Consider the following 26,373-nt stretch of genomic DNA (forward strand, 5'->3'; position numbering starts at 1 on the left):
CAACCTACTTGCACTTGCAGGGTGTTTTTCATTAGCAGAGATGGGGCGTTTGTGGGCATGGAGGATTTAGCAATGGCCAAAGACAGCCAAGGAAGTCGCCTTCCTTCCACCCAGGCTGGGGCAAAAGGAAAAGCTGGTGTATGCCTGGGACATGCTGGTCCTGTCCTAAACTGCATGGGCAGAGAGGTCAGTTGCGCTGGCAGGGTGCGTGCATGTGTGCAAGCTCCCTCTCATATTGTCTGTGAGTGAGCTGGCGCTCTGTGCTGCTGGCTTACTCTGTTGTTTAGAGTAGGTAATCCATGCTACGCCAAGAAACCTTGGGGTATATATGGTGCATGTATATGTGGTCATATGTATATAATTGCATGTACATGCCCATACACACGTGCATGTGTTGTTGCCCGTGTTTTCCAGAGCGGACATTTCATGCCCTGGCCAGCAGCTGGAAAAAGTGCTGGGGACACCACACTCCCTCTGTACAGGGGGTGGGATCATCCCTGCACACCTTCATTTAGTATTTCCTTTCTCCCTTGCACGAGCGCATGTATGGGCATGAAAATAGGCATGTCCTCTCCTTCTAGCACAATGTTTTGTGCTCCTGTCCTGAGGCACAGGGGAAGGCTGAGTCCCAGCAGGGGAATGGTCCCACACAGGTTTCAGCACCCTGGCCTGTGGCACAGGGCAAACGTCGCTCCCAAATGCACACATTAGGAGGATGCCATCCCTGGGATGGGGTCCTGTGCTTGCCGTGGGTGATGCCATAGTTGTTTGTGTGTATCACGGCGGGAAGTGTGTGAACAGAATAAATTTAGCAGTCAAAACACAGGGCTGGTGCAGTTAGTCATTAACTGCAAGCCTGTCTCGTCATCCTGCAACCACAAGGAGCTTTTTTAGGGCCGGCGTCCCAGCGGAGGCCAGAGGAAGCGTGGGAGGCCAGTTCCCGGTGACACCTCCGCACGTGGCAGTGCTGCCTGCCGGTGCCATTGGCTGCCCCCTGCCCAGGGCTGGCACCAGCCAGCTGTTAAATGCCCGTGCAGCCACACTGGGGCACACAGCCTGGGGGCATCCCAACACAGGCAGCCAGCTTGCCCCATCCCAAGCACTGGAAGAGACACCAACTTGCACCACGCCTTAAGGTAAAGGTTTAGATTTCTTTCAGCTGCTTTGGTATTGCCTGGAGTGAAAATGGCAATTTCTGGGGACAGGGGTTGTAAATTTCCTTGCAAGTTTTGGGAGAAAGCAGGAGAGATTTGTAAACTGGGATGTAGGTGTTGCTTTGTAAGGGAAGAAATCAGAAGCATGGCTCTCTGCTCCAGCATGTTTCGGGTGCAGGGTGATGTGCAGTGCTGTTAGCATATCCCATGAGGATGTGGTGCTGGGCTGCCTAAGGGACTTGGAAATTGAGAGCCGAGCTGGAGGAAGGCCCCCCGCTGCTTCACTTGTCTGTGCAGGCAGCAGTGCTGCTGGGATGTCAGACTGATGCAGTGGTCCATGGGGTTATCTTACCAGGGTGCACTGCTCTGGGGCTGTGGGGACCACACTGGGTGGGAGGCACGGCTCTGCAGCCCCATGGTCTCATGGTGCTGCCCATCTGTGGTGCTGGCTCCTGTCATAGCCAGCAAGCTCAGCTGGGTGATGGGTGACATTACCATGGGAACAGGGGATTTGGAGGAGTTTTAATGATGCTTAGACAGAAAATCTGCAAGAATATGGCCAGGTATTTCAAATTACAAACTAAAGGGAAGTTCCTGCACAGGAGATGCAAGGAGGTGGCATGAGCAAAAATCCCTTGGCTTGTTTGTTGACATGCTAGGCTGAGCACTATGTGCCAGGACAGCAAGGCTGTATCAGTTGGAAGGGCTTTGTTGGGCCAAGTTACAGGCAGGGGCATGTGCAGGTGCTTTGCGCTAGTGTGCAAATACTTCGCTCCCCATTGCAGCTGCAGGGACCACAACTGACATGAGGGCTGCCTTCCTGGTGCTGCTCCTCTGGGCCATAGCCTGTGCTCACCCCGTAAGTACTCACTGGACAGGTACTCAAACCCCAAACCCCATCGGTCTCGCCCAGCCAAAGCGCACCAGTCACTGATCAGCTGTCTCCTGGATGTGTTTAGGTGCCTGGCCGCGAGCCTGCCCGACCCCGCCGCAGCACCCAGCAGGAGGTAAGCCGGGGGGTGCCCCCGTCGTGCAGGTGGCAGCCGTTCACAGAGCAAGTCTGGGATGGGGAGCCAGCCCTGGGCAGGCATCCTTGGACCAGGCACCTGCAGAAAGAGTCTGCCACTTCTGTGGGTCTTTGAGCTTTGCCCATCTACTCAGTCTTTTCAAGCTGCGTTGGTTTCACCTCATTTCATCTTGCCTCCCTGTGCACATTCCCAGTTCACCTGATGTGTTCTGCTGTGTTAGTCCTGAAAAAGGAGTTTCTGTGCTCTGAAGCATCATGGTTTGGGCTTTTCTGAGTTGCCCTTCTGTTGGTGGCTATGGGTTTTTTTTTTGCATCAGCAGAAACAACTGAAGGGCTGAGGTGTGAGCAATGAAAAAGGCTCGAGCACTTGCATAGCTTAGGAGCAGTATATCATCCAACAGCAGTAGCAGTAAATGTGCAGAGGTGTTTAATAAACCAAAGCACTGTGTCATGTTTTGCCTCCAGGACACAGCAAGCGAAGATTACATCCACAAGCTGGGCAACTTCCTGGGTGGTGGAGATGGTAGACATCCTCCTGCCAGCGTGGAGAGGGGGGACAATGCCCTTGCTGGGGACCTGGCGGGTGGGAACGCCGTGGGCGAGGAGCTGGGTGAGCACGGTGGCCAAGACAAGGGAGGCAGAGCTGGGGAGGCTCAGCACCTGAACTGGGTGGACCACGAGGCTGCAAGTGCCCAGGACGGGAACGGCCTTGGTTTCCTGGTGAGTGAGTGGAGAGGGGTGTTTTGGTCTGTGAGGCAAGTGCACTTAGCCCCAAATCTAGTGTCAGTCAGGGTAGCGCTTGGCCTGCATGGTGAGCGGTGCCAGTAGCGCCTGTGACCTGCAAGCCTTTGCATTTGTCTCCATTTGTCACCTCCATAGGAGGAGGATGCACGGGATGCTGATGATGGTGACAACAGAGAGCGCTATGGCACTGGAGTCAGCAGGCTTACTTCCCATGCTGGTGGGCTCCTGGATGAGGAGGATGACAGTGGGGACGACACCTTCGATGAGAATGGGGAAGAGGAGAGGGGCGAAGGTCCTACTTACGTGGCTGGTGTCGATGGGACAGGCGAACACGGCCATGATGCTGGCCATGGGGATGCTGGGGCTGGTGGAGGGCATGGCGACAGCAGCAGCAGTAGCAGCAGTGAGAGCATTGGGGCAGACCACCAGCGGTACAGGAACTACCTCGGCAGCTGGTATGGACGGACCTACAGGCGGGGTGGGGGCAGCAGCAGCAGCCAGGAGGAGGAGAGCTATAATTTTGAGGATGAAGCTATGCAGGGCGATGACCCCTCCATCTTCGATGGCCCAGGCAGCAGCTATAAGGGGCGCCGTGCTGGCCCCCGTGCCCCAGGGAGCAGCCGAGAGAGCGGCTTGGGGGCTGGCTTCCACCACTGGGAGGAAGGTGACAGCAGGTCCCCAGAGGTAGAGGACGCTGACTCAGGAGAAGACAGCCCATCCACAGAGGACAACAGTCAGTCAGAAGAGCCTGCCACCAGCCAGTCAGAGGAAAACAGCACCAGCCGCTCTGGGGAGGATGGGGAGGGAGAGGACGGGGATGGGGAGGACAGCCTCTCCAGGCAGGGCGACAGCAGCAAGTCAAGGGAGCGCACTGCAGAGCAATCAGACGAGGAGCTTGGGGAGTCCCCAGAGGACACCTCCCAGGAGGTGGTGAGCCGGGAAGGGCAGGAGGACCAGGAGTCTGCCAGGGACAGGAGTGCACCTTCCACTCCTGACAGCAAGTCCAGGGAAGACCAGGGTGACAAGAGCAAGTCCAGGGAAGATGATGGTGACCAGAGCCAGTCCACAGAGGACACTGTGGAGGAGTCAAAGGAGGACAAGAATGACTCCAACCCTGATGGGGACGTGCCAAGCACATCAGCTGAGAGCCAGAGTGAATCCCCAGAGGATGATGGCAGCCAAGAGGACAATACAGGTGAGGACAGCAGGTCCACAGAGAGCAACAACAGTGAGTCCCAGGAGGATGATGAGGAGGAGGAGAGCCACTCGCAGGAGGATGCCACCCGTGAGTCTAGTAGCCATGGGGATGACAGCTCTCCACAGAGCCTGGAGAGCGGGAGCCGCAAACAGCGGCCAGGCGCCTACCGCAACAAGCCTGCTGCTGACTACGATGACAATGACTGCCAGGATGGATACTGACACGTGTCCCACAGCCTTGGTGCTGGGAGGTATGGGGGAGGAGGGGTTTAATTTATTTGCTATATAGCCTGGTTGATTTCTTCCTGGGAAGATGCTGTGGGTAAAATGGAGGCAAGTTCACCAGGGCTTGACCTGGGCACACCACATGGGTTGTGAAGTGGAAGGTGATGCCAGACACACAGAAAACGCCAAACTACAGTGAGAAAAGCAATTTCCTATACCAAATCAGAGAGCAGCCAAGAGCTGTGAGTGCCAGCAGGGTGATGCTGCCCGCTTTCCACAAGGGCACAGTGGTGGCTTGGCACTCTGGGAGCTGTGCCTGGGCATGCTGGGCAGAAAGGTCCCTGCATTCACCCCTTGTATTTACCTACCACTGCCGTAAGAGCCTCTGCCCAGACTCCAATGGGAGCTTTCTGTTAGCTCTATGTCCTGCATATAAGGGGGAAAAGCTACACCTGGTGTGCACATGCGGTGCATGGGCTCAGTGGTGTGCGAAGTACCACTTCAGGATGGGATGTATGTAATATTTTGTAAGAAATGTACAGAAAACATTATATTGTATCCTTTTTGCACTTGTATTTCAAAGCTGAAATGTACCCTGTTGATTTCTTTAATTACCATTAAAACCATCAAACTCCAGTGGTGTGATATGAAGTGTTGCTGGTTTTCTCTCCCAGGGTAGTTGGGTGCTGCCATTTGGGGGTGGACTGGAGTGAGTGGGGAGGAAAGGGCAGGCTGTCTGCATGCGGAGCCACAGCATACTGAGGTGAGGAGTGTTCCCCCACCCTTTTTTCCTGGTGCCCCAAGGGCCACCCCTGCCCCTAGGTGACCCAGCAGTGGGATGGAAAAGCTGGCTAATGGCCCCAATGAGCTGGGCCTGGGGGTTAGCTATATTGTGGCTATCACCTGCTGCAATGTGAGCAAGGGTTGTTCTGCTATTCCTGAGGTGCTGGGAAGGAGATGCCCCAGGGGACAGGGGCTCTCCTGGACCACTGGCTCTGGGTGACCATGGTGGCCCCTGGTGCCAGGCCCTCTGCAGCAGAGACACAGGTGAGTGGGGTAAAAGAGATTATCATGGGCTGGTAGATTGTGGGTAAAACCTCTTTTACTCAGTGTGCCTTTTATTTTTTTTCTCCTACCAGCAAGCAAGAAACAACATGTTGTTTAAAATCCCATCCAGGCCCTTCTTACTTGTTCATGTGTGTATGATGAGCTGTACAGCATTGGTATCAATGCTGATGGAGGAAGCAATGGGCTGTTGTGTAGCTGCACAGTTTTGCAGGGAGTTGCGGCTCTGCAGGGAACAGTCTCCAAGGGGTCAGTGGGAGTGGGGGCATGCCTTTCAGCTACCTTGGGTCAGTGGTGTCATTGCTGGGCATTACAATACTGAATTCAAGAACCAGTAAGGAAATGAAATAATTTTTTACTACTTACAGCAAACTGCACTTAATTTGTAGACTCTTTCCACCACTACAAAAGCTGGGAGCTGAACAGATCCTAGTTTTAGTGGAATTTGTTTTTTCTACTTCTGTATGAGATCAGCTCTGAAATGTGCAGCTTTCCCACGCTGCTGCCCTGGAAACAAGCCTCTTTCCTGACCCTGCCTCCTCTGCCCCACTGGTCCTCACTTCACATGGATACCTTGGATGTGACTTGCCTCATTTTTTGTACCCCTTGCATTGGCTGCATGAGGAGTTGGGGATGCTCTAACAGTGATGATGCCTATCAGGGTCACGAGTACCAAAATACTGGTGCACAGCCCAATTGCCGGGGACAAAAGATAGCAAGCATGGATTTGGCTGCAGCCTAGATGTACAAAAAGGGCTGGGTGACAGCTGTCGCCCAGCTTTGGTTTATAGTAACGATGTGTTTGCTGGCTCCTCTGCGTGGTGGAGCAGGGCAGGGTGCTGCTGTGAACTCCCCCGTGTCCAGCAAGCGGTGCTGCTGCTCAGGCAGCGGGGACGTTTCGGGTGCCGGCTCTGCCGAGGGGCTGCATTGCATCCCCAGGGCCATCAGTGGTGGTTGCGTGGGGACAACTGGTGGGCATGGGGACCAGGAGGTTTTTTTGGAGGCCCTCCAGGAAAGCGAGGGGTGCCCCGCAGCTATGCGGTGAGCCCAGCCTGTGAGCAGGATGGCTGAGATGTTGCAAGGGTGAGATGAAACAGGCTCTCTGAAACTGCTTCTTGCAGTTTGTGCATCACCCACTGTCCATCCTCATCCTTGGGTGAGTGGTGGCATGGCTGTGAAGGGGGCTGCTCCCCTTCCGCCCCCCCACAAAAGAGACAGCGAGTGCTTGTCCTCCTCTTGTTTCGTGCACGGAGGGAAAAACTGGGTGGATTTGGCTTTAGTTTGAGCGGGAGGGGTGTGTACCTTGCAAAAAGGGTACACAGTCCTCGCTGCACACTGTGCTGTAGGGGTAGCTGGCTGCACTCCCCCTGCACGTGGGTCCCCTTCGCGTGTCTTCCCAGCGATGTGCTGTGGTTGCACACATGTCCCCACCAGCAATGCCCAAAATTTGCCTCCTGCTGGCTGGCTGCTCGCCAAAGGCAGAAGCCAGTGCCACAGCTGGACGCTGCCTGCCAGTCATGCTGGAATGGCTTCCCATGGGACCTTCCCTCCCAGGCATCAGGCGGGTTGGGAAACTCAGGCCTTTGCTGGGGAAACCTCTTGCTGGGCTGCAGGGAGGCAGCTGCTCAAGTTGACCCTGTGCAGAGACGTGCCAAACACCTGGCAGCACGTGTCTGTGAGGATAGGCAGGATTTTGGGGACACTGGTGGCACTGGGCTGTCCCTATCAAATGCTGTTCATCCATGTGTGAGTGGGGCCACCCTGCTTGCCATCTGGAGGGGCTTGGTGGCAGGCAGTGCTTCACTGAGGTTTTGGATGGCCAGAGATAGCGTGGTCAAAAGATGCTCGCTTTGAGGATTTTAGGCATTTTTAGCAGCAGCCCATGTGTTTTGGTTTTTGCATCCTGTGCCTGTGCGCGGTGAGCATCCGCAGGGACCACTCCCACAGTCAGGCAGGCAAGAAAAGCAGCTGGGAAGGTCGGCCATGAGCTCTGCCATCACCGGAGGTGTTCCTGCATCCTGTTTCAGGCTGACTGTGTGATGAAGTGGTAGGGGTCACATTGCCCAGTGGGTTAGGCAAGGATTAAAAATGCCCACATCAATGTATGCATTTTTCTTATCCACCCACACGGCATTTTTTGGTGCGTTGGGGGTGGTCTCTAGGGCTGAACACAGTGATTTACCCAGGAATCAGCACTGGGGTTTAAAGCAGTATTTTTGGTCGTATTTGGGTTTGTGAAAACACAAGTCTGCATCATCTTAAAAGAAAGGTTTCTTGTTTTGGTTTTTTTTTGTCCTTTCCAAGAAGAAAAAAATCTATTTTTAATAAGTAGCCAGTGTGGCCGAAGCAGTGGGAGGCAGTAGCACCAAGCCCAGCAGCAGCAGCTGGACTTGGGGCAGCCATGGCACGCAAGCTGCATTTATTCAACACCCTTATTTTCCTGGCTTTAGTGGGAAAGACAGAGACCCCCTCAAAACCCACAGAGCACCTCTCCATCCAGCAGTGGCTTATTTGGCAGCGCTGCCAAGCGCTCTGGGCTTCCTATGGCAGGCTGAGCACCATAGCCAGCTGCAGGGCTTCTCTTTGGCTCCTGTTTGTCTTTAGCAAAGTGGGATTGTCTGTGGGATATTCCCAGGCAATCTGATGGGATTGTCTCTTCTGTGCCCCCTGTGATGGATTTCTGTGATGGGAACCACTCATCACCAAGCACGTGGTGAGGCTGGGAGAGTGATTGTGTTTCTCTGCCCTTTTCAATGGGGAGGAAAAACCTCTGACGGAATTGCTGCTGCCGTCAGTCTGAACAAAAGAAATGTCTCAGCCGTGGGAAAACAGCCTCTGGCACCAGTGAAACCCCAAAACATTACAAACCTTTTGAATGCTCTAAGGAAACTTTTCTTCCAGCTCGCTTTACTGCCACGCACTTCAATGGCAAGTAACTTCCCCCCACCCCGGGCTCAGCCATGTCCTGGGAGTTTTGTGGTGCCCCCAGCACTGCCCCAGGGAGTTGGGCACCACAGAATGGCACGTAAAGTGCAAGCATTAGCATCCACCTGTACTGCACCCCGCAAACTTGCTATGGAGACCTGAAAGCTGCAGAGTGAGCAAGTGGTTTGCAGTTCAGGTTTGTCTGTTTTCACACCCTGAACTACAAAGCTGCAAAGAGCAGATGTTTTGTTTTAGCAGAAGGCATCATGCTTCTGAAAACAGGAGCTGAACCTGTAACTGGGGAGGGGAGGCAGCATGTGCCCTCTCTTGTCCCGGACCAGGTGCCGTTTCACCTGCAGAGCAAAAAGTAGGTTCATTACTTTCAAAGCCTTTTTTGTTTGTTTGTTTGTTTTTAAAAAATAAAATGAGTGCCTGAGAATTAAGGTACTTACTGCAACAGACATGTAGTTGTCTGTGTATATATGGATACATATACAAGTGTTGTGCAACTCATGTATGTACGCAATAACAAATAACCAGTGCAAAAGCAGCAGTTCCCTGCTAACACACGCAGTCTGCTCTGCCTCTGCTGCAAACATCAATTTTTAAAGCCCAAATGTAGGGGTTTTGCGGGTTCAAGCAGGGCATGCAGTGGCAGGGAGGCAGGCAGCCAGTGCAGCATGGGGAGCAGTGTGCCTCCATTCCATCCAGATGTCTGACTGTCCAGCATCTTTGGCAGAGAGCTCAATTCCTGAGCTGGCTGTGCAGGATGTTGGTTGGTACCTCTGTAATGAACCTGGGCTCTCTGCATGCTTTCCCCCTGAAAACAAGGCCTCATTGGGGGATTATTTGGTATTGTTTTCCTCCTGTTTCTGTTTTTTTGGCTGTGTTTGAGGGCTCTCACATGTAGATGGAGGCAGCAGGCTGGAGGTGGGAACAGCCCTGGTAACTTATTCTAGCTGGTGCACAATTTCTTCCTCCTGAAAAAAAACAAATCAAGCAAAAACCCAGAGGAAATATGATATACATATATTGCTCAAACACATGAGGACACGGGTGGCGACTGCTGAGATTTGTGATAATGCTGTGATTTTGCCTCTGTGATTTGCTGGGTTTCTGTTCCCCAGAGTTCAGGTTGCCTCAAAGTGCTTACATTACAGAACTATTCATGGCCCACATTTTGCCAGGTGTGTAAATAGAATTAATTTCCTTTTCCTGGTTTTCTGCATCAAAGAAAGAGGAAAATCATGTGAAATGTTTAGTTGCGGAGGGCCAATATATAAAGGTTGTCTACCAATAACTGAGGTTGATACGTGGTGTATTTTAGGTATTATCCCCTCCCACTTTTATTCTAAAAATCATATGCTTGCCAAAAAATGACAAGCTGCATGCCCAGCTGATGTTGGTTTCCATTTGGGTTTGTGCTGTGAGAGGTAAGGGGGATGAGAGAGGGATCCCTTACTCTTATACTGTTGTTGTTGCACCCTCTCCTTGCACATCACTTCACTACCTAGTGTGTGGCTGTGGCACAAATGCTCTTGTCCCTTGACAGCCCATGGGGAGAGGTTGGAGCTGGAGCAAGCTCTGCCTCTGGTTCCCCCACGCATATTTTGGAGGTGCCCTGGTCACCGTGCTGCATGGCAGGGTTGCCCATTTCCCTGGCTGCAGCAGCACCTCAGCCTCTCCCCACTACGCTTAAAGTGTCCTGGTTTTTGTTTTCTTTATTTATTTTTGGCCCTGAGGTTTCCTTCCAGAATAGCTCCAGGGTATGGAAATAGGATGGTGCAGCCCGGACCACAGCCTCTGCCCCATGGTGGACCCAGGCAGGATGGGAGCACGCTGCTCTGCTCATTTACCATCCTGCAAAAATAATAATTAAATTTGGACATAAGAGCCATGTCAGCCTGTGCCAGACAGGGACACTCTGACCATGAGGTCTCCGTGGGCTCAGGCAATTACATCAAAACTGTACGCAGTGCCCTTGCTGGGCCATGCCAGGTGCAAACCCACGCCGTTGCAGCGCAAAGCTGGTGCAAACCCCACCAGCGCTGGGTCACGGGACCGATGGCGGGGCTTGGGCACAGCAGCAGCTGCCTGGGGTGTTTGTCATCATCTGCTGTGCAAGGGCTGCGATGTGCCCATGCAGGTCTTGGGGAGCAGGCTGCCTGCCTAACCCCGAGCTCACTCGCCAAAGCATGTATGAGCAACACAGCAGTATACTTGTACACGTTAAAAAACTGATGGGAGTGCAGAAGGGAAACCACTGCATTTGTGCATGTGGGCTGCATGCTGCACACGAGCCTCGTCGTCTCAATATGCTCCTGAAAAATGGGTTTCTGCTGCTGTCACCTGTTGGCACATCCCTGGAGGCAGGTGAGCTGTTCTGTTTTGTGGTTCCAGCTGTTTGTCTACAAAGGCAAGATTATTTTCATGCAGCTGTTGGATCCTGTGGTCGCTTTTAATAACTTACAAAATGGTGCTTTTGGGCAAAGGGGTGACCTCTGAGCCCTGCTGCCTTGGAGAGCCAGAGTTCTTGTAAAAGCATTAAGAGACTAATGCTCCAACCCTGATATGTGATGCTTTAAAAAATTTATTATTATTTTATTTATTATTTTAAATGGAAATGTTTTGGATGCATTTGGCCAACTTCCCTGCTGGTCTCCCTGCATGGCACAGTAAGGCTGCTGCTGCCAGTGGCCTGCCCAGGCAGCACCCGCTCCAGGAGCTAAACATAGGTGCTGGCTGCACAAGGCATTTCAGCACACGTTAATTATCCTGGTGCTTTTTAGGGATCTTGGGTGAAATACACGTTTTTATAGTCAGTTTTCTTTTTTTAAGTAGCCTGGAGCAGCAGCCCTTTAATTACATTAAAAATTGCCTCCCACCAGCACTTTCTGTTCCCCAGCCCTGATGAAATATAAGCTCAAAGCTGGGCACGTGCTTGCTGCCCTCCTGCGCAGGGCAGCCCACAACAGTGTGGGGCAGTGGGAAGCAGGGTTGAGGGGGCACAGGGTCCCTCACGATGTTGGTCTCTCTCTTTACTGGAGGCTGCTGTGTTGGCATCACAAAACTGCATTGCTGCCTTTTTTTTTTTTTTTGTGTGTGTGTGTTTTCCTGGCCTGAGATGCCAGCTGAAAGCCACGGCCAGCTCTAGGCCTCCCTTTAATTATGGCTTCTCACAGTGACACAGCAGGCTTTGAAGCCCAAGGGTGCAGGCACAGCTGCGCCCTGTGGTCCCAGGGTTTGCATGGCGGGCACGTGGCCCAGCTTGCTGCCAGGGCTGCTGGAACCCGGGGGGCTGCAAGGGACCTCTCCCTCCCCAAAAGTGTGTGATGTGCATGGTGTTTGGTCAGCAATTAGCAACTCCCTGCGATGTACCTGTTGATGTAGTGATGAGCAAGAAGACAAAATAACAACAACAAAAAAAGCTTTGTTTTTCTGGTCCTAACCTGGGAATTCAGTTAACTGGAAATTTTTTGCTTCCCAATCAAATTCAGACTCAAAATGGGCTCCCCTGGATATGAGTAAGGCTTTCAGCAAGCACAGCCCCCAGTTTTGAGCAGAAACATGAACATTCAGGTCTTCCACTGCAAAATGGATTTTTCTGCCCTAAATAACCATGGTTTTATCACTGGCTAACATGCATATCATCAACCTGCTTGAAGGAATGCATTTTCCAGCCTTTTTCCTCTCTGAGGGTTGTAGGGGTGAAGGCATCCAGTGGGATTTGCAATTCTCCTTGCCACTGTGGAAAGCAAAGTTGCATTCTGCGAGGAGTTAGTTGTTCCTCTGAGCTGCTGCAGCCTGGGCGCACACAGGAGCAGCAAGGGGCCTTTGCTGATGAGCGCAAGAAAAATATGGGAAACCGGAAGCAGAGGCGTGCTGGAGAGCTGGGTGGCTGAAATCCCAGCAGGAAACAATAAATATAGGGAAAGAAGAAAGGAAGTTCCTGCAGAGGTGGGTGCAGGGGAGCAGCCGCAGCAGGCGGTGCGGGGCAGGAGGGGTGGGCTTCAACCACTGGCTGCATCCTACCCCCAAGGTCCCCACTAAGCTTTGGGTGGCCGTGAGGGTGGGTTTTTTGCAATTTTTTGCCCCAGGCAGTTATTCTGCTTAGCTGGGGAATACCTGATTTTGGAGAGCAGGGGGCTGGGCTGGCCCTTGCATGGATCTGTGGTTCAGGTGGCATGAGAAGCAAAGCAGACGTGCATTTTGTAGCATCACTGTGGCAGAAATGGCTCTCAAAGGGGGACTGATGACACCTGTGTCTGAGTCCCCTTTTCTTTCCCTGCCCTTCCCAAGGCCCGTTTCACATTTGCAGGAAGCCTGGAGAGGTACTTGTTTGGATTTAGCCTTTTTCAGTCTAACAGCTATGCCCAAGTGACTGTGGAGCTGGGCCTTTGAGGTTGGTCTTTTTTGTCTTGAAAAAACAGTGACAGAATTTCCCAAAAAGGGAGGTAGACACCCCCTTGAGAACAGATTTCCCAATATTTATTTTAATTTAAACCCAGAGTGTTATTATACCCTCTGGCCTCTCAGCCGTCCTCTGAGGCCAGACCCTCAATTAAGCGATGTGGTGCAAACCTCCCCGGGTTTGGCAGCGGCTTGGGGTGCTATGTTTGTGCACCAAATCTGCCGGCATTGAAGTTTAGGGGTTTTCTGGCACACGCCAGTGGGCTGGCGTCACTCTGGGCAGGGCGGCGACTGGCTGGGGGGGGGCAAAAATAGACCTTATATCCCAGCCGGGCAGCGACAGGAGGAAATCTGTGCCAGCCGACTCCACGGGTAGCTGTCGGTGCTGTGGCAGGGTAAGCTTGCTGCTGCTTTTCCCAGCTGGGTCGTGCATTGCCATCTGCTTTGTGAAGGGGGTGGGGGCTCAGCTTGCTGGTGGGGCTGGATGCTGCTTTTAGGCCTTTCCTGGGTATGTGCCTTCACGAAGCCCTCAGGGGCAGGATGTGAGCACCCAGAGCCTTGCTGCACAGCCAGGGAAGCTACCTTGTGGCTGGTTGTTTTCTAGCCTGAGTTAATTGTTCCCTGTCTTACAGGGAAACTTCAAGTGCAGAGAAATATAACACAACTCCCCCCAAACATCAGCACAGCTGATGGTGGGTTTAGCCAGAGGAAGGGTAGGAGAAAGGAAGGCTAGTGGGCCTGACAGAGCCTGGGGGGAGGCCGGGACGACCCACCCCTGGGCAGAGGCTGGGGTGCTGCAGGAAGGGTCGGGCATCCTCCTTGCTGGAGCCGGGATGGAGGAGGGCAGGCCCGGTTTTGGTACTTAGGGGATGCAGCTTGGACCTGCCCAGAGCTAAGCCCATCCCCCTGCCAGGATATGCCTATGGAGGGCTCCTTGCATTAGTGCCTTGCCACTGCTATTTGCCAATGGCAGACTGTAGGAGCCACTTATATTCGTTTATTTGTTTGCTTATTTATTTTTCCTCAATATGGTTAAACTCTGTGGTGTAATTCCCGGGGGCGTTGCTCCCTGGGCAGAGCCTGAGGAGGTTGCAGGGCTGTGGGAGGGCGGCCACAAGGGGCAGTGCTCCCTCCAGCTGCTCCTGTGGCTTCTCCGGTGGGGGTTGGTTTTCCCCACTTGCTGGCAGGTGATGGGGAAGCAGAAGCGGGTAGTCCTGCTCAGAGAAAGCAACGTGTGACCCCATCGAGAGGTGGCTGGAGATCAGCCTTTCTTCTCCACGCTCCCCTGTGTGGACACAAACACCTGTATGGTTTGGGGTAGTGACGGTGCTTTCTAGCTGAAAAGCAAGCCCTCGACGTGTTCTGCTGTTCCTCGAGAAAGCAGCCATGAGGACTGTCCTGGTCTTTGCCTGCCTGGTGGGGATGGCGTGCGCCTTCTCGGTGAGTGCTGGGCAGTGTGGGGACCCCCTGGCTTCGCCAGGGCTGGTGTGGGGTGCGTGCCAACCCAGCCTTTCCCCCAGGTCAAGAGCTGGCTGCAGCAAGCCAAGTCGGACGACTCGGAAGAAAATGCGGTAGGGTCTCCCCCCACCCTGTGTGCCCAGCCCCACGCAGCGCTGGCCTAAAGGACGAGGATGTTTCTGTCACTCCTGTACCCAAGCCCCCAGAATGATGGGATTTATTCCCTCCTTCTCCCTGTAGGTGTTCAAGAACAGGCATCGGTATTACCTGTACAGATACGCCTATGTGCATCCCCCGCAGCGACGGTACCAGGTGGGTGCTTCAGAGGGGTTGCTGGTGCTTCATCACCCAACAAATGCAGAGACATAGGCTCAGATGAGATGGGGGCATGGTCTGTGCACTGGCTGCCACTGGCCTGCAGGGCTGGGCTGTGACCATCGCGCTCCTGACACCAGTGGAGATCCGCCAGTCCGGCTACAGCTTGGTTTTCCCTCTCCTTAGGGCAGTGACTCATCGGAGGAAGAGGGGGATGGCTCGGAGGAGGAGGAGGAAGTGGGGGTGAGTACGGCAAACCAGCAGCCTGCAAAACAAATACGGGAATTTGGGAACTTTCTTTGTTTTTGTAGTCACTGCTCATCAGCATTTGTGGCTGCTGACCGCCCACAGCCTTGCACTCTGGATGTGACTGGATTTGCTACTCTGGGCTTTATTTTAATATTTTTAATATTTTTTTTCTTTTCCTTCTTCTTTTAAAGGTGATGGGTGGGGGATGCACCAAACAACCCTGAGACAAACTTTCCAGGATTCCGTTTTCAGTGGGTCAGAAAGGAGCAGGACAGACCAAAGGGCAGAAGCAGGGAGGCTCACCTGCAAGGCAAAAGGGGTTGTTAGGGACTCCTCTTACCTTCCCCTTTCAGGGTGCATTGCCCCCATAGTGCTGATAAAATTGGAAAATAGTTATGCTCTGCATGCATACATGTGGAGTGACACAAACTGATGCTATGCTCGGAATTGCACTTTTGTACTAGCCGAGCTGGTAACACTGCTCCTCTCTGCTGGGTCAATATGAGCACAGGCACTGCTGCATTTGTGAGAGTCACCCAGGTGCAAAATTAAATGCCAGGGATTACAAAGGTTTCTTATGCCTCACTGGGCTGCAAAGGCTCAAAAATAATCCAGTGGTCTCAGGCACACAGGTGCTTTGAGACAGGGATCCAGAAACCGATGTGTCAGGTCCAATCACTTTTCTTTTTTTAAATTAAATTATTTGAACGCTAATTTCAGGTTTGTTTTTTTTTTTTAACAGGAGTGTAAGTCTGGGCATCTGGTCTTAAAACCCCCTTTGGAGGCCCACCTGAGGCTGGGGTGCAGCATGGGGTGGCCCCCATCCCCCAGGCACCTCTGCCCGCCCCAAGTACCTCCCTGCAATTTTCCCCTTTCTGCCTGTTGCTCTCCCCTACCACTGCAATCACTAGGGATAACTTTGAGCAGTGGGATGAAACAGCCAAAGTGGGAATTTCATTCCCAAGGAAGAAATTAAGTGATGTGCAGCAATACAGCTGCTGTTTGGGGCTGCCCCTTTCATTTCAGTGCCTGTTCCTGGGCAGGGATGGTGCGTGCCTTCACTGGCAGGGGCTGGTCAGCAAGATAAAACATGATGAAAGGCCCCAAGGTCAGTTATAGGTATGTAGAGAGCACTGTTATATTGGATGCTAGATGGAGGCCATTGCTCCCATTGGCACAGCCAGCTGCACCATGGAATTTGGTGGCTTCTCCAGTGGGGAGAAAAATAGCCTGGCTTTTCTCTGGCACCAGATGCACCCATATTTTAAGTGTCTGAGCTGGCTGAAAACACCAGGGTGAGCGTCCTTGGTCTTGGCATGCGAGCAGCGGGGATTGCCCAGGAGAGGGGTGGCAGTGACCCTGTGTCTTCCCCACCAAGGCTGGGTTCATTTGCCAGGGGCAAGGTGCTCCTCCACCCAGGCTTGGGACAGGGTGAACTGCCCCACCAGTTCCTCAGTGCTCTGCTTGTATTTTCATTAGTCACTGCCTTTTTTAGCAGCAGGGACTGTCATGCGCCCTGCTGAGAGACCTGCTCCACTCCGTGGTCTCTGGGACTGAGCAGTGCTGGTGGCTTATTGCTGGTAGGGTTTGCGCTCCTGACTGGCTTTGAGCTGTCACGCTCTTGCCAGCTATCTACACCTGGTGTGTAGTGTGTCTACACGTAGTGCGCCTGTGGCTTTCTTTGTTTATTGAGAACTGGGAGAGGTAACTTTAAAATCAGACCTTTAGATGCTTTGTAATGCAAAATGTGTAGCTAGGATGGGAACACCCGACTCCAGCCACCACCACTTAATTGCATGGCTCAGGCTGCCCTGCTGCAGCTTCTCAATTTCAGCCTGGAGCGAGGCCCGTGGGAAAGCAGGAAACTCGGAGCAGTGCCCAAATGCTGTGCAGGGATGCTGTGTGCCTGCTCCCGCTGCTGACCACCTGCCCTGTCATCTCCCTGTCCCTGCAGGAGCCATTCCATGCTGACACCGAGGCAGCTGGCTACCTTGCCGGAGCAGCCCCTGGGGACAGCCAGGGCAGGCTGGGAGGAGACATCGCATCCCTCCAGCAGGTGTGGTTTGGGGGGCTGGAGGGGAGCACCCGTGGGGGCAGGGTATGTTCACTTGTACCCATGGGATGCCCTGTACCCCGTTTCTGCTTGGGGGTCTGCTGTGCAAGATGCCCGCAGCTGGGCCAAACTCTGGGCATTAACCCAGCAGGAGGGTCAGAAGGGGCACCCCAAAAAGGCAGCATTGCCATGCAAGGTGTGGGGGGATGCTCAGCTGCGCCCACACTTGCCCCATGCCACGTGGCACCAAAAAGCTGCAACCTCCAAACACCCAACTAATGCTGTGTTATTTTCCCCCCGCCAGGGCAAGGACTGCCAAGGGCCCCTGAAGGGGGGCAGAAACAGTGCTGCTGGCAAGGGGGGTGACTCCAAAAATGAAGATAGTGACGAGAATGAGGAGGAGGAGGAGGAGGAGGAGGAAGAAGAGGTAGCTGAGAATGAGAATAGCGTCAACGGCACAAGCACCAACACCACCAAGGGGACAGATGGACCTCACGGCAATGGCACTGAGGTGGCTGAGGAGGGCACTGGTGCAGCTGAGGAGGAGGAAGAGGAGGAAGAAGAAGAAGAGGAAGAGGAAGAGGAGGAAGAGGAGAAAACCGAAGCCACCACTGTCGCCAGCACCACTGGTAAAGAGGGGCTGTCCCAGGCAACCACCATGGGAGATGGGGGACCCACGGATGCCACCACAGCTGGGGACCAGTGGGAATATGAGGTGACAGCTGGGGGCCACGGCCGAGGGGATGAGGGCACCACCGGTGGCAGCTACAGGGAGCAGGACGAGTACGCCCGTGGGGACAGCTACCGGGCCTACGAGGATGAGTATGGCTACTACAAGGGCCATGGCTATGACGTGTATGGCCAGGATTACTACTACAGCCAGTGAGCAGGTGGGGGGTGGCCCCAGTGCTGCCCCCTGCCTGCCCCATCCCACTCAGGAATGTGCATCCGAAGGCTCACTGCAGCCGCTGCGCACCAGAGGGGATGCCAGGTGGCTCACGGTGTCCACTGGCTCTGTCCCAGGCTTTGGTTTTTTTTTTGTATCTCACAAAGCGAAATGAAATAAAGCAACCGAACTGAGCTTCTTGGTGACAAAGGTTTGCTCCCAAATTTGCTGGGGTCAGTGGGGCAGCATGGTGCTTGGTGAGCTGAGGGGCTACAGGTGCTAATGCTGCTCAGGGTTAAATCTCTCTATTCCAGCTCAGGAGGAAGGAGGGAGGAACAGAAAGGCTAACTAAGAAAGCCTCTGTAGAGTCACCTCCAAAAAATGGAAAGGCATTTATTTTTAGGATCACTGCTGTGGGAGTATTGCCACATCTTATGTAGAGTTGATGTGAATTTGCAATATGTGGGCAATGATAACTTTACCACATCTTCCACCCCTTGGTAGTGTGCCTCCCAAGGCCTGACCACACACCAGGCAATATTAATAAAGACATTAATTTCTCTTTCTGTGGATTGTTAGCTGTAGATGCGCACCCCTGTAATGAGAGCTTTGCTTCTGCATCCCTGCGCCAGGCATGTGGGTCCTACTGGGGCTAGGCACCTCAGATGTGCTCTGGACACTGGCGCTGCAGCCCAAAATGGTCCACATCTCTCCCTGCCACACAGCCTTGTCCCCAGGGCAAGGTGGGGCAATCAGAGTGACAGTGATGTGTCCACTTGCCTTGTGTGTCACGGATGGGGATGCCTGGTTTGTGGTCCCCAGGATCTCTGCTTGGAGTCACCTCCCCACGGGAGCAGGGCCCTGGCCAACTGGGCATCAGCACCAGGGATGGGGAAGGACCAAATCTCACTTGGTTTCAGGTACGTGCTCCCATTTAGGAAAAGGAATGACCCTTGTGCACGGGTTACGGCAGGTACTGCACTGCTCTCACACTCCTGAAAAGGAAATCTGCGTTCAGCTGTCAATATAGGTCCATCTGCAAAACAAGTTTCTATACTTGGAGCAGCAAGCTGCTGGCCACTCTGCAAAACCACTTCTGTGCCAAAGCCAGGCTGCAGCTGCTGGGGTGGCAGTGTGTGCTGCCTGCAGAGTGGACATGGCTGGGGCTGAATCCCTATGGTGGCACTGGGGAGTCCTGCACATGCCCGCAGCTGCCGGGGGGGACATGAGAGCCCCATCGTCCCCATCCCCAGGGGGTGCCCAAAGACGTCAGGGACCCAGCACAGACAAAGGGCCCTGGCACTGCTGGGGGCTGGGTCCTGCTCCCATGGGGTGCACAGCCTGGACCCGTGTGCGTCAGCCCCCGCAGGCACCCAGCCAAAGCTCTGTCTCCCTGAGCCAAGGCACAGCAGCCAGCTGCTCCGGTACCCGTGGGGCAGCATCTGACTGTGGCTCCCTGGCCAGGAGGAAAGGGCAAGTTTCCTCCTGGCTCTAAGATTTGCTCCTCCCTGAGGCTGGATGCTGATGGTTTAAGTATTTTGGGCATTAATGCAGTGATCGTGCCTGCTTCCAAGGTTTGGGTTGGGGCAGGGTGGCGGGTGGGATGGGAGCTGTTGTCACCATCACCACAGTGAGCAGCTGACCCAGGCTGGCCACAGCAGGGGAACCCTCCTTGGCATATGCGTAGGCGTCCAGCAATACCACCAAAACTAGAGGGGGGCAGGAGGAGAGTACATACACTGTGCACATCCCCATAGCACCTTCCCACAGCAAAGGTGGGCTCAAAGGGACCTGTGCAAGCAGTGCATGAAAAAAAATCTTATTTCTTTTCCTTTCCTTTTTTACCACTTTTCCATTTTGTGCTTGCACCAGGCTTAGCTTAGGGGGACGTTGAGGTTGAAACCCAAAAAGCAAGTGTCAGAGGCTACAGCGTGGCAGCAGCTCTCAGCTTGGCCAGCGCTGCCCTGCGGTGCCGGTCGTGGCTGCGACTGCGCTGGGCTCAGTGTATTGCCCTTCACTTTCTGCAGCCCTGCTGGCTTTCCCATGTCGGTCACGGTGAGCACGCTACGACCTGCTGCACCCCCTCTTATCAATAACCGGGCTGGATGTGTGCCATGCTAAGATCTGCGCTAATCATTGAGCAATTTTGCCTTCAGAACAGATATTTATAAACCGTGCTTTCTGTTTATCCAGCCAGGTGGAACATTTGATAGCTGTCTTCCACCACAAACACATTTTTAGCTGGAAATTACTCCCCCTGGTTATCTGTGGGTGCTGCCAGCCCTGACAAATGTCCCTGGGCAGGAGCTGATTGGCTCTGTGTGCCTGGGGCCAACTTTAAATTTCAGCAAAGTGGGCACAGCCTCCACGGTCTGCTGCTGGGTCCTGCCTCTGACGGCAAAAGGTAATCGTACCTAGTTTGCCTGTTCTGTCTCTCCCCAGCCATTCATCTCCTGAGCAGGGCATCGCCTGCTTTCACTCTGGGGAAGCCACAGTGGGGATGGAGAGACGGCCCAAGCCTCGGCTATGCATATCTCTGTGTCGCACTCTCTTGAGCCTACATTGCTTTGTACTGCTGATCCTTGTGCATGAATTTCCTTCTGATGGTTTCTGTAGCAATGCTTGCATGGGTGAAAATACAAGCCAGGGTGGATGGGTGAAATGAGAATTATTAGCCAACAGAGCTATTGTCTCTTGCCTTTTATCAGTGCTGTTGGAAACAGCATGCAAGTTTCTTAATTCAGACTTAACTACTGTATGGCTTAAGCCTGCAGTGGTTTTGGTGGTCATTTATTGCAAATATCCACCCAAGCTGCTTTGACAGAGCAAGTTAAGAAGCTTTAAAACCTGGTGTCAGAGCACCCACTCGGTGCTGTCCTTGCCTTGCTGCTCTATGCATATGGTGAGAGCATCGCCTTTGCTGCGAGGAGTGCAGAGAGGCAGAGTGATGCCAAGGGCCATCGCAAAGGCTGCGGAAAAGCCATGGTCACTGGATAACCCTGCTGCCATGGGGGCTTTGGGACTGCAGGAGCTTTTGGGTTGCTGCTGACCGGGGCTGCTGACCGGGACTTCTGACAGGGACTGTTGGGGACTGCAAGTCCCAGGAAGACAAACTCCAGTGACGCTTCACTTTGTGCCCCCAGGAGCTGCCCAAGATGCAAACAGCCCTTGTGTGCCTGTGTCTGCTCAGCATAGTCTTCTCGACACCTGTGAGTATGCCTCTCCCCAGCTTCCCAGCGTGTTGCTGAAAGTGTGCCTCCCAGTGCACCCTGGCACATGTTCAGCAGCAGGAAAACGTGAGTTGTACTTACATATAGCACCTCTGCGGCTTCAGGCCGAGGACTGAGGTGCTGGTGCAGAGGTGAACCCAGCAGGAAAAATATATATTACCATGGAGGTGCTTGAGCATGCCCCTTTAATTTAGCAGTTAGGGCATTGTGCAAGGGCCGGTCTGGGTTGCTGTAAGTCTTCCTTCTGTTTTCTGTGGGTTTGGGATCTACCCAGAGCTTTTGGTCTGGGAACAGCCTGAGCAGAGCCGCTGGAAGGGAGGTGGGGGAAGGATGCTTGTCTTACCCATGTGGGTTACTGGGATTGGAGGGGCGCCTGCAATTATATTCCAGCTCTCCTAATGTGAAATGGAAATAAAGGACAAACTAAGATAAATGTAATAGCAGCCATTTTCATCCTGCATAACTGTTGCTCAACATACTAAATACACAGCTAGTGTGAAAATCTGCTCCTAGTGAAGGCTTGTTTTCCTGGCAGGGTAAGGAAGAGGGACACCACGTCTTTCCTGAGGACTGGGCCCTGGCTGTGTGTTCTTTAGCCATCAGGGCAAGCTTGTGCAACTGGGTTTGTTGCAGGGCAGTACTGGGAAGGCAATAAATCATGCAGATTGCTTTTCAGATAGGGGCACAGAAGAGAGCTGGTTAATACGCTTGCTGAATAAGCAGGGCTGTAATCCAGCCTTTGACATTGTTCACAAACAGTGGAATAATCTGGGAATATTTAATAGGCTGGGGTGCGTTTTTGTCCCTTTCAGCTGGGCTTGGGAGCTTCAGTGGCTGATTTTGCTGAGACCAGAGGGGGCTCCCCTCCATGAGGTCGTCTCCCCTTCTGGCATGTAGGGAATGCCCCAAAATGGCTTGGTGAGGCTCACAGGATGCTCCCACCTCCAAGTTCCCCATCGCTGAGGGATGCACTGGCCAATACATCCCAAAAGATCCCAGGATAATCAGGGGAAGCTGGAAGCTTGCAAGCATATACAGAAACCTGGCTGTGAGGGCACAGGTGTCACTGCTCAATTGCCTGGTAAACACTGGGAATGCCCACTGGTTAACCACCTCCAGGCTCCCATTGCAGTCAGATCCCAGCCATAAACTGGAGCATTGTGGTGTGAGCAGTGGTGCCGCGAATTAAAACTGCTCTGTGATAAAAATACTCTGCAGCAGAATCCAGTAAAAGGGTATTTGCAGACCAACAATATCCTATTAAAAGTAGCATGCAATGCAAACATGATGTAACTGAATTTGCAATACTTTTCAGACCCTGGAAATGGGTTTTTAAGCTTTCCTATTGCTGGCTTTAAGCCAGCACCCCAGGTAGTCCCAGAAATTTATTGGCATATCAACACAGTTTCCCCACTCTTCCCTGGACACTGTGGCATGCCTAGCACACTGGGAAGGGTGGGCAGCCAGCAGTGTACATTGGCAGCTGCCTGGATGCTGGGGTAGCATTTGGTGCCCCTACTCTCACTTGCGTTTTGCTTCCTGCAGGTGCCACCGCCATTGCCTGGGAGAGCTGCTGGGAATTGCATCGGACAGCACCGGGTATGTCCCACCCCTGCCCCACCCAGACCCCATTGGGTGCCCTGCACCAGGGGCACAGGGAGAAAAAGCTGCTTTTGAAGGGAACCTCAGTGAGCCACATAAAGAGACTGGCGGTTCACTTGCATCTGAGCAGCCCTTACGAAGAGCAGTGGAGGGGAAATGTGTGATGTGCTCAGGTGAGGGAAGGGCTTTCCACCCACCCCCCCAGCTGCTCCTCTGCCCCTGCCCAGCCCTAGAGTGCATATGTTTGGTGCACACACAGATGAGGTTGTAAAGATCCCAGGCCCAGGTGCTGTGGGGTTTTTTCAAGGCATATTGGTGCAAAATATATCAGTAGCAAAATTCAGATGAGTAGTGTGGAAGAAAATGCCTGCCTTTATCTATTGAAACCAGCTACTTTCCTTCCAGCACTTTGGTCACCATCCATCCCATCACTCATGTCTGATGGGACCATCAAGTTGTTTATTCAAGCCGTAAGCTACCTTGCAAAACCCTTCCCGCCCTCCTCCCCCCCCAGGTCTTGAAAGCAAGCAAAGGCAGAAAATGAGCCCAAGGGGAAATGAAACCCTGGGCCCAGGAGGTGAATACACACATCCTGCCCAGGTCCCTACTTGTGCTGGCAGCCATGAGGTGGTGGGGAGTTACTGCTCATCCTGGGGCCCCAGCGGGTGCTGGTGGGACCATGCTGCGGTGCCAGGCACAGCAAGAGAAGCTACTGCTGTCACAGAAAATTGTGGGTTTTGGTTGTTTTCTTCCCCACCAGATACTGCTGAAAGGCTGCAATGCCAAACATGGCTTCTACGTTTTCAAATACGTCTACTCGTTTTCGACGCGGAGGAACCAGACACAGATAAAGGTGAGGGGGTGGCATGGCAGGATCCTGGCTTGGTTGCGGCACCCCTTGCAGCCAGCAAGAGCTGGGCCTGGCCCTGACCTCTCCCTTGTGTGTACTGCACAGAAGGAAGAGGCTGACAGCCAGAGCACCGTCCCCAGTCAGCGTCTGGGCGAGGACAATGCCAGGCAGGGGCCGACAGAGGACGGGACAGCCCCGGAGCGAGGTGACAGTGGCAGCACCAATGTGATGGAGAATGGGACCATCCTCAAGCCCCAAAACCACAGTGCCCCAGGCATTGGCAGGGATGCTCACAGTCCTCGCCCAGGCATCGGCATGCGAGCACGTGGTGGTGTCAGCGTCATGGGTCCCACCCCGGCCAGCTCAGAGGGCAGTGGTGACCTGGATTTGGTGGTTGAAGTTGACAGTGGTGTTTCCATTCTCCCCCACGGAGGACGCCCCAGCGAGGCTGTGGCGGGGAACAGGTCTGGTGTCAGGAGTGAGGACAGGGATGATGGTGTCCCTGGGGGGGTTCCAGAGGAGGGGGCCATGACAACTGGGAGGGAGAAGACCCCTGCCACTGGAGGGGCTGGGGATGAGGGCAGTGGCGAAGCCACCATCCCTGGCCAAGGGCAGGAGGGCATCATGCGGGGCACAGGGACAGGAGGCGCTGCTCTCACCTCCATCACTGAGAAGATGGAGGATGTCCAAGTTGACACCAAAGGTGTGGATGAATACGCTTACATCCCTGACTCAGGCAGTGTCACTGTCACCCGTGGGAAGATGGGAAGCTCAATGAGGGCCAACAGCTTCACCCAAATTTCTCCAGACAAAGATGACGAGGTCAACATCTTCATTGGGAGGGCCAACATTCACGTCAGGGAGCAAGAAACCACTGAGGCTGGTGCCACTGTTGGCAGCAAAGATGATGGCACCACCACTGTGGGAACCAGCAGCTCCCTGCCTGGGCTGGGTGTCACTGTGGCACATGATGGTGATGATGGTGATGGCATCCCTGCTCGTAGGCAGCCTGAAGGACCAGCCACCACAGCCACGCCAAGCCATGGGGACAGTGTCACCAGCAGCCCTGGGGATGGCCATCCTACAGGAGATCATGAGGATGGTGCCACCACTATTGGTGATGGAGAAGGACCAGTAGCCACTGGACCCTGGAGGGTCCCTGGGGGTGATGTTACCATCCCCATGGGGACTGGCATCCGTGGGAATGGTGATGATGAGGCAAGAGGTGAGGGGCAGAGGTTTGAGGGGAGGCTGGGCCACCTGGCTGTTACCACCTTCCGCCAGGTGGGTGATGAGGAGGCTGCTGCCACTCTCCCAGCTGAGGGGGCCAGCATCCTCCTGGGTGCCACCATGGCCTCCCCCGGGGTGAGTGAGGGGGACTGCACCACCACCCTGGGGATGGCCAGCAACCACAAGGCAGGCAAGAGCACCATGCTGGGGAGAGTGGGGAGCAGGGAAGTGGGGCCAGCCACTGCCCGGCCCCACAGGGAGGGACAGCCCAGGGCAGCTACGAGGGTCCAGCCAGGGGGAGTGGGGCTGGACAAGCGCCCCAGGATGGACAAAGCGCCATCCCCACGTGGGAAAGCCAGCAGTACGGCATTGAGCAGGGGCCAGGTGAGGGCTGGTGTCCACGGCAACAATGCCAGGCCCAGGCCACGCACCACCGAAGCAGGAGGCAGCCTCCTCCCACAGGCAGGGCAAGCCAGGGGCACAGTGGTGGCAGGAAAAGGCCAGGAGGTGGGGCGAGGTGGTGAGGCTGGGGTGGCAGTGGCAGGGTCCAGGGTCGGCCGCCTCCCCGGGCGCCATGGCAGGAAGCCAGGGCCTGGGGTGCTGGGGGCGTTTGCAACGCTCGGCCACAGCAGGCAGGTGGACCAGATGAAGCATGCTGATGAGCTCCACGTCCGTGAGCGGGCCTTTTACACCCTCAGCGGGGCAGGAGGTAGCCCCAGTGGCCCCTACGCCAGCCTTGGGAGTGCCGACAGCAGCCATTCATCTGAGGGGGAGCAGGGCAGCCACAGCGACAGCCGACAGATGGGACTGCGGCCCTCGGGGTGGGGAGCCCCAAGGCACCCCCATGGCCGCTGGAGCCAGGGCACCCTCTGAGGGGCTGCTGGTGTCCACCTCAGTGGGCTCCAGCGGTGGAGATGGGGGTCCTCACATGTCACCCCCCTCCAGTGTCCCCACTGCGTGTGCCGCTCTTGCCTGGGTGAGGAGTACCCTGCACATCTCGGGGGGTCGCATGGTGCTTCACAGCCCAGGAGCCAAAAATCACTGGTTCACGCAATCCTGCTGTTAATTTGAAGGGGGCTTTGTCCAGCGCTGAGACAGCAATGCATGGGTTTGCTGTGCTAGACAGCCATTAACAGAAATCATGCTACACGGCATAGCGTAGCATTGTTCGTGCACTGATGCAAAGCAAGTAAATAAATGATGAGGAAAAAGCGTCTGTCCTCACAGTTTCACTTCCAGCCGAATGGAGAAATAAAGGCATTTCTGTACCTAAGGCTCTGCTGACTTTGGTGTTTGCAGCAGGACTTCAGGCAGCTGCTTTGCCGTGAGCAGCGTGCTGCAGCGGGGCTGGTTCTTGGGCATGGGGATGTTTCTGGCACCAGCGCATCCCCTGCCCAGCCATCATCTCTGGGGCTACAGTTTGGCCAGCTGGCCCCACACATCACTCCTTTGGGGTATCAAACCCCACCAGCTCCTGCCCAGGACCACCTGCCTCCCCAGGCAGTTTGTCCTTGCTGGGGAGTCTCACATAACATCTCCCGCCTTGGTTCATCCATCTCCTGCAGCAAGAAATCCCCATTGCGCCCTCCAGCATGCTGCTGGGGCAATTGCTGGCCTCACTGCCCTTACAGCAGCACCATAACACCTTGGCTGTGCTGCCGCCATTCCCAACACTGGCCCCCACACGTGAGCTAGGCTTGGCTTCGACATGCTGGAGCCATGCTGCTGGTGGTGCCTAAAGTTAATCACTGTT

General features: G+C 54.3%; 3 protein-coding genes across 5 annotated transcripts; all 3 read left to right on the forward strand.

Moving 5' to 3' along the window:
* Positions 1-998: 998 nt before the first annotated feature.
* On the forward strand, positions 999-4,986 carry DMP1 (dentin matrix acidic phosphoprotein 1). Of its 3 annotated transcripts, XM_075090366.1 has the most exons (5): positions 999-1,136; positions 1,940-2,013; positions 2,114-2,161; positions 2,647-2,901; positions 3,061-4,986. In XM_075090366.1, exons 2-5 carry the CDS (start codon positions 1,960-1,962, stop codon positions 4,342-4,344), a joined length of 1,641 nt encoding a protein of 546 aa, XP_074946467.1. In that variant the 5' UTR covers positions 999-1,136; positions 1,940-1,959; the 3' UTR covers positions 4,345-4,986. The 3 variants fall into 3 exon arrangements, with proteins under 3 accessions (XP_074946467.1, XP_074946469.1, XP_074946468.1); XM_075090368.1 differs by lacking the exon at positions 2,647-2,901; XM_075090367.1 differs by lacking the exon at positions 999-1,136 and having other exon boundaries at positions 1,827-2,013.
* An 8,979-nt stretch (positions 4,987-13,965) lies between these two features.
* IBSP (integrin binding sialoprotein) lies at positions 13,966-17,913 on the forward strand. The gene is made up of 6 exons (XM_075090377.1): positions 13,966-14,187; positions 14,268-14,318; positions 14,446-14,517; positions 14,707-14,763; positions 16,724-16,825; positions 17,127-17,913. The coding sequence occupies exons 1-6, from the start codon at positions 14,134-14,136 to the stop codon at positions 17,706-17,708; spliced, it is 918 nt and encodes a 305-aa protein (XP_074946478.1). The 5' UTR covers positions 13,966-14,133; the 3' UTR covers positions 17,709-17,913.
* A 2,855-nt stretch (positions 17,914-20,768) lies between these two features.
* Positions 20,769-25,873, forward strand: MEPE (matrix extracellular phosphoglycoprotein). Its single transcript, XM_075092422.1, has 4 exons — positions 20,769-20,917; positions 22,484-22,537; positions 23,301-23,393; positions 23,496-25,873. The coding sequence occupies exons 1-4, from the start codon at positions 20,864-20,866 to the stop codon at positions 25,491-25,493; spliced, it is 2,199 nt and encodes a 732-aa protein (XP_074948523.1). The 5' UTR covers positions 20,769-20,863; the 3' UTR covers positions 25,494-25,873.
* Positions 25,874-26,373: the final 500 nt, after the last annotated feature.

This window comes from Phalacrocorax aristotelis, chromosome 4 (genome assembly GCF_949628215.1).
Source record: "Phalacrocorax aristotelis chromosome 4, bGulAri2.1, whole genome shotgun sequence".
Lineage (NCBI taxonomy): Eukaryota > Metazoa > Chordata > Aves > Suliformes > Phalacrocoracidae > Phalacrocorax > Phalacrocorax aristotelis.

Excerpts from the sequence above, each read along its gene's own strand:
- IBSP (XM_075090377.1), top strand. The coding sequence starts at position 14,134 with ATGAGGACTGTCCTGGTCTTTGCCTGCCTGGTGGGGATGGCGTGCGCC. Across the intron at positions 14,518-14,706 it reads CCCCGCAGCGACGGTACCAG|GGCAGTGACTCATCGGAGGA; the intron begins GTGGGTGCTTCA and ends CCCTCTCCTTAG. Across the intron at positions 14,764-16,723 it reads AGGAGGAGGAGGAAGTGGGG|GAGCCATTCCATGCTGACAC; the intron begins GTGAGTACGGCA and ends CTGTCCCTGCAG.
- MEPE (XM_075092422.1), top strand. The coding sequence starts at position 20,864 with ATGCAAACAGCCCTTGTGTGCCTGTGTCTGCTCAGCATAGTCTTCTCG. Across the intron at positions 22,538-23,300 it reads ATTGCATCGGACAGCACCGG|ATACTGCTGAAAGGCTGCAA; the intron begins GTATGTCCCACC and ends CTTCCCCACCAG. Across the intron at positions 23,394-23,495 it reads GGAACCAGACACAGATAAAG|AAGGAAGAGGCTGACAGCCA; the intron begins GTGAGGGGGTGG and ends TGTACTGCACAG.
- DMP1 (XM_075090366.1), top strand. The coding sequence starts at position 1,960 with ATGAGGGCTGCCTTCCTGGTGCTGCTCCTCTGGGCCATAGCCTGTGCT. Across the intron at positions 2,014-2,113 it reads CCATAGCCTGTGCTCACCCC|GTGCCTGGCCGCGAGCCTGC; the intron begins GTAAGTACTCAC and ends GGATGTGTTTAG. Across the intron at positions 2,162-2,646 it reads GCCGCAGCACCCAGCAGGAG|GACACAGCAAGCGAAGATTA; the intron begins GTAAGCCGGGGG and ends TTTTGCCTCCAG.